The sequence below is a fragment of the Oscarella lobularis genome, chromosome 13, assembly GCF_947507565.1.
Source record: "Oscarella lobularis chromosome 13, ooOscLobu1.1, whole genome shotgun sequence".
Classification (NCBI taxonomy): Eukaryota; Metazoa; Porifera; class Homoscleromorpha; order Homosclerophorida; family Oscarellidae; genus Oscarella; species Oscarella lobularis.
Window position 1 is genome coordinate 2,007,463 of NC_089187.1, and position 17,455 is coordinate 2,024,917.

The 17,455-nt window shown below is 47.0% G+C and overlaps 2 protein-coding genes and 7 long non-coding RNA genes across 23 annotated transcripts; 2 read left to right on the plus strand and 7 right to left on the minus strand.

The window, feature by feature from the left end:
- Positions 1-136: 136 nt before the first annotated feature.
- Positions 137-3,772, minus strand: LOC136194357 (uncharacterized). The gene is made up of 3 exons (XM_065983448.1): positions 3,193-3,772; positions 2,777-3,043; positions 137-2,733 (listed from the first exon to the last, which is right to left on the minus strand). Exons 1-3 carry the CDS (start codon positions 3,485-3,487, stop codon positions 263-265), a joined length of 3,033 nt encoding a protein of 1,010 aa, XP_065839520.1. The 5' UTR covers positions 3,488-3,772; the 3' UTR covers positions 137-262.
- Positions 3,547-6,949, plus strand: LOC136194358 (uncharacterized). Of its 4 annotated transcripts, XM_065983453.1 has the most exons (11): positions 3,547-3,657; positions 3,882-3,961; positions 4,124-4,294; positions 4,347-4,535; positions 4,822-4,888; positions 4,942-5,316; positions 5,375-5,650; positions 5,704-5,886; positions 5,941-6,066; positions 6,116-6,609; positions 6,669-6,949. In XM_065983453.1, the coding sequence occupies exons 4-11, from the start codon at positions 4,458-4,460 to the stop codon at positions 6,708-6,710; spliced, it is 1,641 nt and encodes a 546-aa protein (XP_065839525.1). In that variant the 5' UTR covers positions 3,547-3,657; positions 3,882-3,961; positions 4,124-4,294; positions 4,347-4,457; the 3' UTR covers positions 6,711-6,949. The 4 variants fall into 4 exon arrangements, with proteins under 4 accessions (XP_065839525.1, XP_065839521.1, XP_065839522.1 ...); XM_065983449.1 differs by having other exon boundaries at positions 4,021-4,535; XM_065983450.1 differs by having other exon boundaries at positions 3,551-3,694; positions 4,021-4,535.
- A 162-nt stretch (positions 6,950-7,111) lies between these two features.
- LOC136195012 (uncharacterized) lies at positions 7,112-16,115 on the plus strand. 10 transcript variants are annotated; one of them, XR_010671749.1, is made up of 9 exons: positions 7,117-7,255; positions 7,308-7,413; positions 7,472-7,556; positions 7,654-7,721; positions 7,777-10,237; positions 14,834-15,028; positions 15,236-15,297; positions 15,356-15,562; positions 15,629-16,115. It is a non-coding gene; the product is annotated as an uncharacterized lncRNA (long non-coding RNA). The 10 variants fall into 10 exon arrangements; XR_010671743.1 differs by having other exon boundaries at positions 14,834-14,931; positions 14,993-15,028; positions 15,356-16,115; XR_010671742.1 differs by having other exon boundaries at positions 7,777-9,569; positions 10,121-10,237; positions 15,356-16,115.
- On the minus strand, positions 10,468-10,846 carry LOC136195016 (uncharacterized). Its single transcript, XR_010671758.1, has 2 exons — positions 10,813-10,846; positions 10,468-10,754 (listed from the first exon to the last, which is right to left on the minus strand). It is a non-coding gene; the product is annotated as an uncharacterized lncRNA (long non-coding RNA).
- On the minus strand, positions 11,064-11,764 carry LOC136195015 (uncharacterized). Its single transcript, XR_010671757.1, has 4 exons — positions 11,722-11,764; positions 11,509-11,661; positions 11,386-11,457; positions 11,064-11,332 (listed from the first exon to the last, which is right to left on the minus strand). It is a non-coding gene; the product is annotated as an uncharacterized lncRNA (long non-coding RNA).
- On the minus strand, positions 12,200-12,670 carry LOC136195018 (uncharacterized). The gene is made up of 2 exons (XR_010671760.1): positions 12,528-12,670; positions 12,200-12,472 (listed from the first exon to the last, which is right to left on the minus strand). It is a non-coding gene; the product is annotated as an uncharacterized lncRNA (long non-coding RNA).
- On the minus strand, positions 13,292-14,798 carry LOC136195014 (uncharacterized). Of its 3 annotated transcripts, none has more exons than XR_010671755.1 (4): positions 14,565-14,798; positions 14,311-14,504; positions 14,178-14,244; positions 13,292-14,125 (listed from the first exon to the last, which is right to left on the minus strand). It is a non-coding gene; the product is annotated as an uncharacterized lncRNA (long non-coding RNA). The 3 variants fall into 3 exon arrangements; XR_010671756.1 differs by having other exon boundaries at positions 13,292-13,712; positions 13,765-14,125; positions 14,178-14,504; XR_010671754.1 differs by having other exon boundaries at positions 14,178-14,504.
- Positions 15,890-16,616, minus strand: LOC136195019 (uncharacterized). Its single transcript, XR_010671761.1, has 3 exons — positions 16,447-16,616; positions 16,330-16,400; positions 15,890-16,276 (listed from the first exon to the last, which is right to left on the minus strand). It is a non-coding gene; the product is annotated as an uncharacterized lncRNA (long non-coding RNA).
- Positions 16,617-17,092: 476 nt separating this feature from the next.
- Positions 17,093-17,429, minus strand: LOC136195017 (uncharacterized). The gene is made up of 2 exons (XR_010671759.1): positions 17,392-17,429; positions 17,093-17,338 (listed from the first exon to the last, which is right to left on the minus strand). It is a non-coding gene; the product is annotated as an uncharacterized lncRNA (long non-coding RNA).
- Between the last annotated feature and the right edge of the window lie 26 nt (positions 17,430-17,455).

Below are 17,455 nucleotides of genomic sequence, written 5' to 3' on the forward strand. Positions count from 1 at the left end.
TTGCTGCACCGCCAGGTGTCTTACCTTTCGCTCGACATTTGTCATGTAACTAGAGAGAGTCGTCGGAAGGCGGCGTCAAGACCGGCGAACTAGACGGCGTTCTCTGCGTATTAGTTAGAAGAACATATACGCACACGTACAAGTTACGTCACATCAACACGCTTCAGTCACAATCAACATACAAAACTTGAAAGAGCACGGCAAGAACAGAAACTTGAATAGTTGCAATAACGACGAAGCTTCTTCAGTTTCTAACAGCGGACTAGCTAGACGATTTGATCCTTGTAGCCAAATCCAAAACTTCCTTGAAAAACGACTTAGTAGGCGGGTTTTCAGCGTTTGGATGACCGTCGTTCAGCATGGCATACTGACTGAGATCGAGAAGCGACGACTTCAGGCTTTCTTCAACAGTCTCGACCTTCGTACGAATGCCTTTGAAATCCTTCGCGTCAGCTATAGGTTTGAGAATATCCAACCCAAGCTGAAAATAAGATTGAGCACATTTGCACACCGCATGCCTTTCGTCATTTATGTCATTACGTAGCCACTCCTCGCACAATTGCCCTAGATTAAGACAAGCCTTCCCAACCTTTTGGTGCGAACCGCTAGCGATTGCTAAATGACATTCCAGGCAGCATCGAATTGCTTGGAACCCCTTCTTCAAAACATCCTCGATTTCTTCTCGTTTCGACTCTTCAGCTATCTGAAGAATTTCAATTTCTTCTCGTCGAAGCCGAGCGACGGAACGGTTTCCCCAAGCGTAGTAGCGATGAGAGGAAGGCAAGCCGCGAACTGCCTCTAAGCACTTGTCTAGCTCCTCGCGGAATTCGATGAGGCATGAAGGCGAATTCGCTGCCTTTTCTTTTAAATCAAGAGCTTTTGAAACATGGCTGTAGGCTTGATATAACTTTAGACGAGGTGATTCTGGCGGCTTCTCTTTAGATGATTTAGTAGCGCCTTGACTGCTTGACTTCTCTATAAATGTAATAGCTCTTTTGTAACTTTCGTGCGCCAAAGTGTACTTCTTTTGTCCCAATTGAGCGCGAGCGATATTTGCTAGCAAGGCGGAGCGACTGACATCACTGACAGGCAAAGCGTGACGAGGCTGCTTCTGGACTTCAGTCAGTAGCACCATTGCGCGTTCGAAGTCTCGGCCGTCCATCAGAATTTCGGCCTCGACCTCCTTCATTTGACTCAGGCACTTCTCGACGTTAGATCTTTTCTCCCCCTGGCGCCTTTCTTTTAAGATGTCATTTAAAATAGCCTTTCCGTCTTCAACGTCTTTCAAGGCTTCCGGCAAGAAGCCTAGACGACGATGTACAGTGGCAAGATACATATACGCTTTAGCTTGTTGTAGTTCTGTCGTTCTTTCCGACTCCTGCAGACACTGTGACAGTAGATCCCGCGCTTCCGAACTTCCTCCCAGAAGAGATTTCATGTAACCGCAGCGAAGAACGAGCTCGGCGTCAAAGAGATTCTGCTCTTGCATGTATTCCACACACCGAATGGCGTGTGGATACAGAGCACTGCAGAAATTCCAGTCACTCTGGGACTTTTCCAATGCGGATGTCAATATTTTGCAGAGCGACTGCAAGGTAGCAATTTTTCCTTCCCTTTTTTGTCGCTCTCGGAATTCTGCTGCGATTTCCGTGTGAACGCTCAACGACTGCCTGTCATCTGTGTACGTAAGAAGTCCATAAGCCTCAAGTCGATTTGCCATAATAATCACGTTCACTTTTGATTCTCGAGCTCGTTTTTCTCTTTCTTCGATGTTATCAACGTAGTCTCGGTCACTGCTGAAGCCTATATCGCTGAATTCAAACAGGCGTAAGGGGATCAATGCCACATCGCAATATCCTAGGTGATTCATGAGATCCGTGAGTAAAGGCAATCCGGACACGAGAGTATTTAGAAGGTCTCTGTGGGAAGCCGATCGAAATCGCGTGTCGTCAAACGTTCCAAAGCATTTATGCTGATAAGAAGTGAAGCTCAGGTTCTCGCTACGCAAAAAGGAAATGATGACGGTCATATACAGAGGATGCCCGTTTACAGTTCTCGCAATCATGCGCGCAGCTTTCGCTTCCGCCTCGGTTAGGAAAACGTCGCAGTTTTTGCAAAGAGCACATGTAACGTCGTCTTTGCTTAATTCTCTGAGCTCCTCCATCTCGCAGTCGGGTATTAGTAAAGACAGAGAGTCCGGCAAGGCATCTGCTTTAGTTGCTGTTATAAGAAGATGCATTGTGCCTTTGTCTATCTTCGGAGGGAAGTCAGGCATTTCGTCAAAAGTCTTCTTGTCAGTGAGCCCGTCAATAACGACGAGAAGCGGCCCTTCCGCTTTTTTGGCGATCTCCTTTATCCACTTTCGAGCTTCCTCTAGCTGTTCAAGAAGAAGAACGTTTTGAGCTTTGGCCTTGTTCGGCGAGGACAGACAGCTATTAGCAACACACAGTTGCAAGGACTCGGGACTAGACGCATTGAGCCACAGCAGAGTGCCGTAGTTGATTTTGACTCGATCGACAACGCAGTGAGCCAAGGACGTTTTTCCCATTCCTCTGAAGCCGTGGATGACAACAGAGCCGCGTTCTTGTAAGAGTTCCTGCACTCGTTTTATTTGCTCTTCCCTACCAACAATGTGTCCTGTTTCAAACTTAGGCCGCCCAATCTCTTTGCAGTCTGAAAAAGCCGTTTTGAGATGCGCTAGAGTAACGGAACCCAAAGGTAAATCGAAAGAACCTAAAGAAACATTATTTTTGAACAAAGACAATCATTCTCTTACTGTGGCCAAGAGCTTCGCGAAACGCGTCAGAAGCACCGCCTTCCTGCAGCTCGGCAAAATAAGCGCTCAGGTCTTTTTCTTTATGCTTGAAAAAATCGTCGTAATACGAATTGCCGCCACCGTGGCGATCTTGACTCTTCTTCGATGTTGTCAGCTTATCTCGAAGGTGCCGCCAAACTGCAGGCGGCAGATCGTCAACGGTTTTGATTCCTTTGTGACTGAAAAATTCGGCGGCAATTTTCTCGTCCTTCTTTGGAGTACAAAACACTGCACAAAGACGATCTTATTTCCCTAGTTGCCCTATAGCAACTATACTACATAGCTAGTTTTCCAGCACAGAGAGCTAATGCGCATCGTGCAGTCTAATATATCGCGCGGCCCTCGAAGTGACTGCATGTGGTTTTACGCACTCCTACCTTTTTTGTCACCGTCCGGTACTTCAAGTTGCAGACCTTCGGGAACGTCAATTTTGAGCACAAAAAGAGTTCTTAGGACGTCGACAGCGCATAGTCCTCCTGATTTAAACTTTGACGTACTGCGGAGTAGGCGAGAAATCGCTATCGTGAGCAGGTTTTGATCTCTCTGCTTCTTTGCGTTTTCCTGCTCGCGTTCGATCATGAATCTGATCGCGTCCACCGTGAAGCCGAGTCGCTCAGCAGCGCAAATCCAACTATCGCTTTCAGAGCGGTGAAAATGCTCTACTTCCGACATCGAAACTGAAGGGGGCTACACGGGAACGCCCGGGAACGCCCTGAGTAAACAACCGGGATTTCGCTGTCTTCAAACCGTGGGAAAGCAATGAAGGAAACACCAACGCCTGTTCTGTCCACTGTCTACGTTAAAGAAGAGCCTAAACGTTACATATCAAGAGTTCTATTTCGGTATTTCGACGTCTCCGTCGCATTCAGTCTTCCTAAGGTTCCACGCGTGCACGTAAACGGCATTATTTTTGCCTTCGCTGTTGGGGTTTTTCTTCGTTGTTCACTACAAAGGGTTCGATCAACCCTAAATCTACTGCAAACGGCCTTCTACGGCTTGGGAGACTTAGGAATACGCGAACCGGAAAAGGGGATCCTTTGTAGCTACTAACGTCTCTGTTTCTTAGCTTTCATAGGCGAGGGGAAGCCAGCTCAACTCATGCAACAGCACTGACCTTCTTTGCGCAGCTGGATGAGACACGCTAAGGTAAATCGTTTGCATGCTTTCTCTACTCATTGAGACGCTAACGCTAAGAAATTGAACAGAGGTCACAGTCTCGTTGTGCGCGTTTGCATTTCTGTAGCAAGAGTAGTCAAATCTTCAACAGCTAAAGATTAATTATGATCGTTATTTCTTATTTCTTATTAGGTGCCGGAATGTTCTGGAAGGTTCGCGTCGACGTGGGTACAGTGCAACGTCCAATTGCCGTCTTTGCCCTAATCTAATTACTCTACTAACACAAACGTCATCAATCTACACTGAACAGAGCCGTATATAGAGAGAGCTGCGACATCATTGCGCACGCTAGCCCATCACGTGGTATTTTGAACGCCATTTTGTGTCCAACTGTTCTTGCTTAGAACATCGATAGGCACAGCAGAAAGACAGACTTTGTTTTTGAAACAAAACGGAGCAGTAGGATTATCGTAAACGAGAGAAATTGAAGACCGCGCGCTAGAGAGTTGGACACAACTGACACTGAATGCGGCTGGAAAAAAAGTTCTCGTTCTGCACACACAATGGTAACGTCCAGTCAATCAACACCGCTGGCTCAAAAACGGTAAACGGAACCTTCCTGATGCATTCGCGCGGCATCATAGCATGTTCGCCGATGCGCAATTAGGCGACTAATCGCGCATAGTTACGCGCGAATCTCTTCGCTATTTAGAAAATGTACACTGCATGAAGCAAAATGCGCGGACGCTTCATTCTGGCGTAAGCTGGCCGGTCACGCCCATAAAATCCCCAGTCCCCATATTACTAATGCTTTAGTGCTTTTCGTTGACTAATCAGTCCAATTCGCGTTGAATTTTTTCACAGAAGTGACCGTCTTTGTATTTCTTTAGACTCGACTAAACGACGCCAGGAAATACGGACTTGTATATCTCACTCTTTTAGCGGCTTCAACTCATGGTAAGCTTTGCTTCAAATTATTAGAAAACCCAAACTGATCTGAGCACGTGCAGGTCGCCCTATGTCTAATAAACATTCTCTTCCGGTTAACGTGGTCAGTCGCGACACCTACTATGAGCCTCGAGATAACACCAATTATTACGCACAATTATCGTGCAACTATACGGGAGTCAGCATAGGGTCGTGTGCCGCCTCAAACGTCACGTGGATCGTTCTAAAGGATCACGAAGAGTTGATGATCGACGGTAAGAGAGCAGCGAACAACTCGGGCCCACCAGCTACGTTCGTCGTTCCGGAGCCGGGCTGCGTTCAACACCTTAACGTCGCAGTTGCACCCGGCCAAGGATCATCGTATCTCTACGCGTGCCGAATCACCGACATCACTGGGGTCGACTATGACAGTCAAACCGTGTCTCTCAAAAATTATAGTAAGGCTCTGAGTTCTTTGATGGCAATGTTACGATACGAAGGCTCACGTTAATTTAGTCCAACTTAAAGGAAAGAGAGTTTTTAAAGCGTTGCCCGTTGGGTCGGACATCGAGATCGTCTGTCCGTCCGAGAACGACACGCCACCGGGATGCGCTGACGCTCACTGGCGACTTCCCGCAAAGGAGAATGTGCAGATCAGCGCGAGTGGCACGCTTGTTATTCGAGCGTTGACCCCTTCGAATGCGGGAAGGTACGAATGCTGGTTAAAAGGCAATGCCAGTCTCAACGTTAGAGCGGCACATGCGGAATCCATCGTTGAGATATTACCAATAGGTAAAGCGGGATCGTTTCGTCACGTTGGCTTTTGTCATTGATGGATCGTACAGATCGACCTAAGCCACTCGATAGTTGCACGACGACGACGACGACGACGACGCGTAATAGTAGTCTGTGCAACGATACCATTGTGACCTGCAGCATACCTTTGGAATCAATTTCTCCTGTTCACACCGTCCGGCTCGTCTGCGACGATGGGTACGAGAAAGATATAGCCATCGAACCGGAACAGGGTAAAGTATAATTTTGAAAAATCAATAACGTTCTTTTCAATTTCATTTTTGCAGTCGTCGTCGCAGTTTCCGTAGAAACCGTTGCTGGCGAAAGACGTTGTTGGATCTACAGTGAAAACTCCGTCGGTGCCAGCAACTACAGCAAGGTCACCATTTCCGCTCATCGTTGCAATGTTTCAGGTTCTCAGCTTTCACTGTGAACATTTCAGACTTATCTCTTATGCTGTAGGTACGGAAAAACCGTCTCCAGGTACGGAAATACCGTCTTTTGCAACGTTGCCTACTAAAGAAAACAACAGCAATGGCAACGTCAATACCGTTTTAATTTCCAGCGTGCTCGCACTCGTCGGGCTTATCATGATCGTTCTCGTTTGGATAGCAATATGTCGTCGTTCTCATAACGAGGATGGCAACCGCGACGCGTCGTCGAAGCAACCCACCAATGAGGATGACGGTCATGGCGCGTCGATAGATCGACCCGTCGAGGAGGAAGAAGGTGGCGAAGCGTCGACAGAGCGCCCCACTGGCAACGATGAGGATGTGAGAGGCGGCGCAGCGATGGAGCAACGTCAAGATCAAGGAGGAGGTGCCTCGACAATTGAGAATTCGGTTGATCAAGGGGGAGGAGCCTCGACAACCAAGAATTTGGTATTCGAACTGATGGCAATGCACGAAGACGGCAACCAGGCCAACAGAGCGGGCAACGCCACAGAGCCAGGATCGGTATTAATTATCACTAGCACAATTTATGCGCACTAACTGTATTCTGCCCTTACTTGCAGACCAATGATGGGAGTGCTCGAGGAAATGAGAGTTCAGTGTGAAGCTAACAGTTACTCCCTAGTTTAGTACTTTAGCCTTCACCTAGTATTAGCATTTTAGCCTTCACTAGCCTTCAGCACAGCCTAGGTGATTGTCTCTTCTCGGAGAGATAGTCAACACTGCACAACCTACACGTATCTTATGCACGTATTTTACCTGCTATTATTGTATTAGAGGCTTTTTTTGTATGTTTTACATTGTCATCTGTGGTAGTTTCTCTAAACTAAAGTCTAGTATCGTAGATAGTTCATTGACGTCACGTGTGGGTTGAAGATCCTCGTTAGGAGTTATACTTTACCGCATTTGCACAGATCTCTTCTCCTGGCAAATATAGCAGTGCTGCAGTAACTGGGAAGAGATCTTCAATGCCCCGGATTAAACTAGTTGATATTCTGTCGAAAACCAAGAATTTTCGTGAAAGACAACATCTCTTACTTCTCACACCGGCGCAGCGAAGTGCACACCGGTCTCATTTTTGACCTGAGCAGCTGTTCCCTCGCAAGGGTCCCCGATGTACCTGTGGCCCCACTCTAGCGGGCATTGCAGAGTAATCAAAAGCGACTTAAGATGTCTTTCTTATGTAGAATTTGTCAAATTAGCGGCAATGGACTTTCTGGAACAAACTGGTTCGTTAGATGTAAAGTCGAATCAATTCCGGCAGGGCATCGGTGCAGCCTGGGGGCCAGACCCTTCTCCTCGGCGAAGGTCCGAGACCAGTATTGATGTACTTTCATGCTGAAAGTGGTTTGTGACTCGTTTACAGGTCATTCGCCTCTAGAGACTTGAGAGAAGATACGTCTACATAATCTTTCAATTTGCGGAGTGAGCGCCGTTCGAAACTGTGCAAGGTGGTACTCTAAATGACCTAGGGATACTAGGCATGCTATTTGAAGAGCACATGCTATCTGGAGCAAAATGAACGGAGTGCTAAATTATTTTCTTCAGTTGGATTTGGCAACATTCATCTCTCCGGGACAAAAGGATCGTTAGAGCTCTCTTGGAATCAATTTCGGGTATTGGTTTACTTTCATGCTGAGGTGGATTGGGACTTTTTACCTCCATATAAAGGTCATTCAAAAAAAAGACTGTCATCAGTGAGAAGATTATCTTTGGATTCGCCTAGTTGCATTTTGAACACCGTCAAGACAAGGTAATACTCTTAGGAGAACGCGTAGGGATAAATAGGCATGCAAACACACATCTATTGGAAGAGCACGGGCTAGCTAGCTGCCGTTAGCAAAACGAAGCGCCTGCTACAAAGTTTTCTTCAGTTGATTTGGCAGACCAGTTATCGGGCTGTTATTGCTGTAGTTTCTGTCCTCGTCGCACTCTTTACATATGTAAACAGCCAAAAACTGGTCATACCAAAAATGGTCGGGAGGGGCGGGGTGTTCCCATTTTACGGGATATCTCGGTTTGCGATCGCCGTTAGTTCTATGGCAGCGATAGCACTAAAACAACTAACGTGGAGTCAAAGCGTAGGCACGCACATGAACACGTACCCACTCTTTCCAAGGCGTTCCTTTTGGGGCGAAAGATTCCGCAAAGTCGTCAAAGGTTTCAAACTGCGCGCAAGCAACGGCATTGACGTTACGTACGGCTAAATATTACGTACGGTGTGTCTTACCTGTCGCCGAAAGGTGAAATTGTTACCGGAGCAGTATATCCCTGGATTTGGACACGTAAGTGTCAGACCGTCGTCAAATCGTGCTGCGTCTACCACAGCACCAGGGTTTTCTCCCTTGATTCTTAAATTGGTGCTGCGAAAGCGATAATAGCACTTTGTGCATGTAAACTAAAGCATACTGCTTTGAGTTGGCCAGTTTAGATGTTACGTACCGTACATCGGACATGATGCTACTTCAAGCAGTAGAAAGCGTCAGTTGTTTGCGCCGTGAATAGACTGAGGGGGCTGGCAAGCCAGCTCCTAATTTTGTGTATCTCGTCGGTTAGGAAGTTGAAACGAATTGACGGCTTTGACTAATTTGTTGTGACGCGTCTTGTTAGTTCCGCTATAGCAGTGCGGAGCGGGGAAGGGACTCCACTTCCAACACTGCCAGGCGAACAGTAGAATTGATTCTTAAAGCTCGCTTAGAGAGAAGGTAGGGGTAGTTTGACGCTAGGAAGAGGGCCGAAGGGTTTCACTCCGACGCGTTGTTGCAACCTTTTGAACCGATACGAGACCCACCTGCCTTGAGCTGAGCTACGGCATGTAGACTTTAGCGTGTTAGGTCGTTCAATGGTCTTGCGAATAGTTTTTTATATGACTTTGGCCAGGCTTCGATTCGCGCGCGGCCCACGCAGAGGCCGCCGCGCAGTAAGGTTAGGCTACCGTATACGTAGGGCCAAATCAAAACGCAGTGTTTCCCAGGACGTTTTTTAGAAATTAGAAAGACGTGCCTAATTTCACGTCCGTTGGGAACGTGGCGGGTGTTTGCTGAGAAAGCCACATCTAGAACTTGGAATTTGATTAATACATTTGTTGCAGTTCTACGTGTACATGTGTGTTGAAGTCTCTGGGTCGCAATTTTTCGCAGCACTAACATCTAAAATTGAAACTGTTAGAGGATCGTTTGAATCTTTGCTTAATTGAGTTTCTGCATGTTAAGTTGATTAGGCACCCCAAACTGCGATAACAGCAAGGAGCTAAGAAGGCTGGGAAAGTAAACGAGCGCCGAGACTGCGGTTTTTAGCAGAAATGTTGGTAGCGTTGCATTCGTTCTGCAGTCTATAGCTACTGGGAACTACTAAAGTTGCTGTAGCGTGTTCACAGTTCCGTCTCTCGGACAGTCGTTGCTGTATCTCCTTCGCCTATCACACTTCTGGCAAATGAAGGTGGCAAAGCGAGGATTACTCCTAGGGTGAGGGTGATGCCACTTTACTGGTTCACTTGGCACTTCGTGCTGCAGTTCTGTGTGGCACCAGTAGCACTAAAAGCCAAAGACATGCGCTTCGTTTTTTCGCCCTCTTGCCTTTTTACGTACCCATTCTAGGTAGGGCACACCCTGGCCAGGAGGCGCTGTTGGCGCCTCGAGAAAGGCATCAACCGTTGGATACTAAACCTGTTATGTAGTGTAGCAGATAGCTAGTGCAACTTTGCTTACCTCTTGTTTGACTTTAAAGCTTGTGTGATTGCACTTTGGGCATCGTATCTTGAGTTCATCGTTGACAGTGACGTCGTGCACCGTTTTCTTTGCTATGGTTTTGTAACCTAGGTCAATGCTGTAAAATGCAAAGTGGCAGTTGTAGCATGTAATCTAAAACAGTAGGACGCATAGTGATTCAAATTCTGCTTATGAAGATAGTGGCTTTTGTACAAGAAACATGAGTGTGTTTGGCTGGCGCACGGCGACAGACTGAGGGGGCTACCGAGCTAACTCCCAATTTTGCTAATTGTTATCTTTTTGGCTAGGAAGTTGAAACGAATTGACGGCTATGACTAATTTGTTGTGGCGCGACTTGTTAGTTCCGCCATAGCAGTGCGAGGCGGGGCCGAAAGGACTTCCAACACTGCCACGCGAACAATAAAGTATGATTCTTAGGGCTCGTTTAGAAAGAAGGTATAAGGGGTAGGAGTGCCGAAGGGTTTACTCCGACGCGTTGTCGCAAACTTTTGAAGCGATAGTCGTAGCTGCAGACCCGCCTATTGAGCTACAGTTCGTTTTTGCATGTTTGGTCGCTCCATTGTCTCGCGATTTGGAGTACGTAGCTTCGGCGCTAAGTCAGCCTTTAGTTGAACTCCGATCCCACGCCGTGAGCTACAGGTGCGTACGGTCGGGACCGATCCTACTATTCCCAACGACATTTATAAGAGCGCAAAAGAAGTACCGTAGTTACGGTTTTGTTAAACAAAAAGAAAGTGCGTTGCAGAAAACTCAGTAATCCGTCAGCGTGTTGGCAACGTTGCACCTTGGGCACTGTAATGACCTATTCAGTTTCTTATCAAAATCGTCCTTGCATATGTACACGTTTTTGGTATCCCCATCTTTTCTGCAATTCTCGTGTTTCTTGTGGGGATCGCCGCTGATCTCGTGTTTATACCAGCACTGCGGAGAGCGTATAGGCGCGGTATCGCTCAACTAGTTCTCAGGTATTTTCCCTCACATTGTTATGACACATTGCAGTAAGCGCTCTACCTGTCACCAAGAGATCCAAATGCTCGCGCGTATGCGAACAGGTACCTTATCTAGAATCTCTTGGGGTTGAGGGGGGTGAGCTAAGGGCGGGATGGGGGTCTTTTTCGCACGAGACGCTAATTTGAAATTAGGCAAAAATGCGCTTGGAGGTGAAACAGCCTAAAACGAAAGTTCCTAACAGTGAGCTACGAGACCCAAGGAAGGATGAACGAGCTCGGAGATATCGCGGAAATATACGTGCTCTCAAATACAGTTGTTAGATCAGAGCATTGAGTTTGTCCGCGATCATCATCTGCTGAAAGTTACTAAATTGACTGTAGTGTATTCGCGGTTCCATCTCTTGGACAATCGTTGCTGTACCCCCTTTTTTTGTCGCATGTCTGGCAAATGAAGGTGGCGAGACGAGGATCGTCCCTAGGGTAAGGGTGATGCCACTTAACTGGCTCGAGAGGTACTCGTTTATTCAGTTCTTTGTGGCACCTGTAGCACTAAGAGCCGAAGAATTGAACGACAGTTTTTGCCCTCTCTCACTTTCACATACCCATTCTAAGTGGGGCACTCCCTGGCCAGCAGGTGCTCTAGGCGCCATGAAAAATGCGTCGACTGTGTCGTACTAAACGGAATATTTAGCGTAACGAAATGAATGTAGTGCAACTTCACATACCTTTTGTACAACTGTAAAGCTTGTGCCACTGCACTTTCGGCATTGTATCACGAGTTGGTCATTGACAGTGACGTCGTGCACCGTTCTCTGTGCTCTACTTTTGTAGCCCAGGTCAATGCTGAAAAATTGATCGCCACAGGTGTCGCACGTAATCTAGAACAGCAGGTCGCATAGTTGTTCGAATACCGCTCATGAAAATCATGGGTTTCGTACGAGAAACATGAGTGTATTCGGCTTTCACACGACGAAGGTAGACAGACTGAGGGGGTTAGCGAGCCAGCTCCCAAATTTGTTTACGGCCAAATTGATAGTTATCTCGTCGGCGAGGTTGAAACGAATTGACGGCTATGTGCCGCTCGTTAGTTCTGTTATAGCAGTGCGCGGCGGGGCCGAAGGGACTCCTAGAACTGGCGCACTATGATGCGAAAGTTAAGACTGCTTCTGGCAGGCAGAAGGTTAGCTTGACTTTAGAAATGTTCCCGCGGGGTTTCACTCCGACGCGTTGTCGCAACCTTTTGAACCGATACGAAACCGACCTGCATTGGGCTGAGCTACTGTAGATTTTAGCGTGTTAGGTCGCTCAATGGTCTAGTGAATAGTTTGTATGACTTTGCACGTCTAGGCTTCGATTCGCGCGCGCGCCCCACGCGGAGGCCACCACGCAGTAAGGCTAGGCTACAGGTGACCGACATAGCGTTTCCCAGGACGTTTTTAGAAGAAATTGGAAAGAGGTGGTACAGACTCTAACCGAAGAAAAAAAGCAACGTGCGTTGCTAAAAATTTAGTAATTCGTCAGCGTGTTGACAACATTGCACCGAGGGCACGTTGTTGACTTGTCTTGACTGTCTTTGTCTTCAAAATGTTTCTTGCATATGTACACGTTAGACGTAGTGTCATTAACTTTGCAATTCTCGTGTTTCTTGTGCGGATCGCCATCGATGGTGTGGCTATTTTGATACCAGCACTACAGAAAGAGTAGACACGGTGTCTGCTCACTGGTACACACGCTTTTCTCTAACCGTTTTAGAATCAGTATCACTCATTGTGCTCTAACTGCCTTCAAGAGATTCGAATGCCTCGCACGTATGTGAGCAGATACCTTATCTCTTGAACGGAGGGCGGATTGTTGCACAGGATGTGGGACGATTTCCTTGCATCTCGTTTACTATATCATAGGGGTGGTGCGCAGGGCGATAATTTGAGATTAGGCCAAATGCACTAGGAGGTCGAATGGCCTTAGGCGAAAGTGCACAGACAGTTGGAAAACAACGTTGATGTTACTTCAACGTGCAAAGCGCGTTACAAGAAGCACTCAGTATTTCGTCAACGTGTTAGGCTGTTCGCATCGAGGGCAAGTTTTCGACTTGTTCTGCTTTCTGGTATCGTTGAAATGGGGCTTGCATATGTAGACGTCTTTCCTGAAACAATAGGAGACGCAGTTCTCGTGCTCGTAGAACGGCTCATCGGTATTGTGATTGTAATGGCACTGCGGATCGATAGATGAGAGACCCGACTCGCGTGTAATTTATGCAGTTCTTACCTCAAATGTTGAACTCATCGTGTTCGTAAAAGCGCTCCAACTCCAAAGATTCTAAATGTTTGGCGCGTGTATGCAAGTGGTTTATGTAGATAAGTGCATGGGGTGGCTAGAGAGAGTGAGGGGGTTGAGGCATCCTCGCAGCTAAGGGTGGTCGGTGCACGGGAGTGGGGAAGATTCCCTGCATCCAGCTGCCGCTGCAGGAAAGATAAGCAAATTTGCTCATAATCTTTGCGGTTGTTTCTAGTTTCACTGTTTTTCGTTGTTTACAGACTCTCTCAGTAAACCCAGGACGCGCTTCGCGTTTAGTCTATAGAAGCGATGCATGCAATGCGTTCTACCGGACCCTTTTAGACGTTGAAGAGTGCGTAGTTTTGCAAAAAGATCGCTGAATCTGCAGTGTTTTTTGCACGATTTTGCATTGGAACGAGGTACGCCGATGGGTCGAAAAAAACAAAGTAAAGAAAGTCGACGTTCAATCGGGATGCTAACTGTAACGCGTGAGCGTGTTGGGTTGATTGCACCGAGGGCAGGTCCATGACCCATTCTGCTTTGTGGAATCACGAAAGTCGTCCTTGCATATGTACACGTCGACGCCGTCGTTGTTGCAGTTCTCGTGCATGACGTACGGATCACCGTCGATGGTGTGATTGTTTTGATAGTAGCACTGCAGAAAGATTTAGGCCCGGGGTTCGCGCGGTCGACTGTTTCTCTCATACGCTTTTAGAGTTGCCCATTTCTTAGCTTTGTGTTAGCGCTCTTAGCCGCCAAATGAGATACAATCTGATTAGATATTAGATTATATATCGAGCGTTCTTCCCGCCGAAGCGGATTGTCCCACGGGCGAAGGGAAGATTCCCTTCGAGCTAACCGCTGAGAATTTTGAATTTTAACCGTACGCGAAACAATAGGCTTATTGATGAACTGCAGGACTTGCATTTTGCCTAGTAGTTTTGATTTGATCTAAGCTTCTCCGTTCAAACGTTGCATAAGCGCTGAGATTCTTTGCGCAATTTGAGTAGTTTTGTCTCCCGATGGGGCGGTGTAGAAAGGCGGCGCCGCGACTTTCACCTTGCGCACCTGCATGAGATTTAAAATTATCATATCGCACTCCCGCAGGCGTTGTCGCTACTTTCAAAGCGGCCCGTCAAAACAGCATTTTTTACTCCGTTTCGTTTTGAAGCGATCTGGGCTGTGCGCTGTACAATGCGCGCGGTTGCGAAATATGTTAGAGATGTTAATCCGATGTAGAATAGGTCGCTTACATCGTAGTACATGCATGCAGTGTTTGTGCAAACTCAGAAGCAACGCTTGCACGCTTCGGTGAATGCATGGGTCGAATCGAGCGCGGGACAAACGATCCTTTCGGTGAAGTTGATCTATACGCAGCCCTTGGCGTCCCTTTGCATGGGGGCATTAGATTGACGACGTAAATTCGATTAGAATCTGTTTACTAACCCTAAATCCCGCATCTTTTGATCAGAAACGACCAAAACTAGGGCATAAAATCGAGCCTTACCTGCAAGGGTAGCACTGCAGGGGAATAGGTTTACCGAGACAAAAATCATACTACAGTACGTTTCAGACGAGGCAGTCAGGTTTGTAGCTCTTTTAGATTTATTGGGAACCCGTAGGGTTGGTTTGAGCGAGTCGTAGTGGTGACGAGAGCTTGCACCGAGTTCTTAGAGGAACCCCACCCTTTGCTGGAGACATCGTGATGGTGGGGGCAGTACGAGGGAGCATTGATAATGACGCATCTAATCCAGTAGCTGAGCGGTGATTGGTTAGATCGCACCGAATGCGTCCTTGTTGCCAGGATATTAACGAGCCGCACTAACACGCAAAGCAGGAAAGTGGCACCGTTTGGTGAAATACAGCGAAAAGAGGTCAACGAACGCGTCGCCAACGTGTTTTTCAGCCTGAACAAAGGCTTTTGTACCGCTGTAGTTACTCCTAGCTGCTCATAGGACGGCTTGCAGAAAAGTAAACAAAAACGGTTTGGCTATTTTGCTGTCTTTTGTCGCTGTAAAAGATTACCGAATCTTTTCTTGTCTTTTGAATCGTATCTGGTGCCGCACCGTCGCCTTTTTGTGAAAAGGCGGGTGTTCGACGCATGGGGCGTTTAGGCCGTGCACGAGACACGCGCAAATTCAAGCCGAAATAAAATGCGAATTTTCTGTTCGTTCTTAGTTGTCACTGGAAGAGGCGTTTCTGAGATGAATCGAGATTACCTTCATTTAGAACGAGACGTCGTAAGAACTGGCATACTTCGTGCATTATTGATTTATCTCCTAATTCATTTCTACATAGCGCCACTGCGAAAGATGCAGAAAACTCAAGTCTCAATCAAAAGCGCTTACAATTTTTTATCCTTGCTACTGTCGCTCGTGTCACGACTGCAGGAATGCACACGAACATGCAGGAGGCTTAGGATCATGTCCCAACTGTGGACAACCAGCGAAAGCAATGACCTGACGGTCCTGACCTAGCGTCTGCCCATGTGTAGCGAAATTCATTGCAAGTTACACACAGCTTATATTTTAATCGTGTCAACAAGCTTTTTCAATTATTTCTGTATTTTAGAATAAGTGGAATTTGCTTCTTCAGTCCACAAGTCAATAAATTGAAATGGACTGTTTTGTTTATACGGGACGGTTAATGACGTGCGTTACAAGAAAGAAAATGGCTTGGAATAAGGACTGCGAACGCTGTCGAAGACAAATCGCACTCTGGAAGCTGCCAATTGGATAATAGGTACAGATTTCCATTCGAAAACGGCTCAACTGCGCTTTCCTATGCTCGTCGCACGTGGAGCAAACCACGCAAAGACGATTCAGCCTGTTTAGAACCTTCAAATACATTATTTAGCAGAGTCAGAAGCCGAATACAAGTTTTTCCTAGCAAATGTTTGGCGAATTCTAACGAACCGAGCCACTTTCACTCAAACAGTGGACTCCAGTCTTTTTCCTAAATTGTGCCGAGACTGCGGTTTTTAGCAAAAATGTACGCGATCGTTGCATTCGTTCCGCAGTCTACAGCTACTGAGAACTAATAAAGTTGCTGTAGCGTGTTCACAGTTCCGTCTCTCGGACAGTCGTTGCTGTACCTCCTTTTTTTGTCGCACGCCTGGCAAATGAAGGTGGCGAGACGAGGATTATATGTAGGGTAAGGGTGATGCCACTTAACTGGCTCGAGGGGTACTCGTTTCAGTTCTTTGTGGCACCAGTAGCACTAAGAGCCAGAGAAATGACCGACCGTTTTTGCCCTCTCTCACTTTCATATACCCATTCTAGGTAGGGCACTCCCTGGCCAGCAGGTACTCTAGGCGCCATGAAAATGCGTCGACTGTGTCGTACTAACGGAATGTTTAGCGTAACGAAATGTAGTGCAACTTCACATACCTTTTGTACAACTGTAAAGCTTGTGCCACTGCAATTTCGGCATTGTATCACGAGTTGGTCTTTAACGGTGACATCGTGCACCGTTCTCTGTGCTTCACTTCTGTATCCCAGGCTAATGCTGTAAAATTGATCGCCACAAGTGTCGCACGTAATCTAAAACAGCAGGCCGCAGAGTTGTTCAAATACCGCTCATGAAGATCATGGGCTTCGTACAAGAAACATGAGTATGTTCGGCTCGCACACGACGACGGTAGACAGACTGAGGGGGTTAGCGAGCCAACTCCCGATTTTGCTAATTGTTATCTCTTTGGTTAGGAAGTTGAAACGAATTGACGGGTATGACTATTTTGTTGTGGCGCGTCTTGTTAGTGCCGCGCGAGGCGAAGCCGAAAGGACTTCCAACACTGCCATGCGAACAGTACAAATGTAATTCTTAGAGCTCGTTTAGAAAGAAGGTAGGGGGTAGGAGTGCCGAAGGGTTTCACTCCGACGCGTTTTCGCAACCTTTTGAAGCGATAGTCGTTGCCTGCAGACTCACCTACCTTATGAATTACTGCATGTCTTTTTTCGCTCCAGTGCCTCCCAAAATTTGGAGTAGACGTCGTAGCTACTGTAGGTGACCGTATGTGCGTAGGTTTGGGACCGATCCGGTTTTTCCCAAGGACATTTGTGAGAAAGAAGTACAGTAGTTTAGGTTTTGTGAAACCAAAGAAAAACAAAGTGCGTTGCAGAAAACTCAAATGTACTGCAGCGTGTTGGCCTCGTTGCACCGAGGGCACGTATCATTCTCCACTTTTTCGTCATAATGTTTCTTGCATACGTACACACTGTACCCGGTGCAATTCTCGTGTTTCTTGAGCAGATCGTTGCAGGTGCTGTTCTTATACCAACACTGAGAGAGTAGGCACGGTATCGGCCGACAAGTACGCAAGTATTTTGCCTCACCTCTGCCATTATGTAAGCGCTCTACCTGTCACCAAGATATCCAAATGCTTGCGCGTATGCGAAC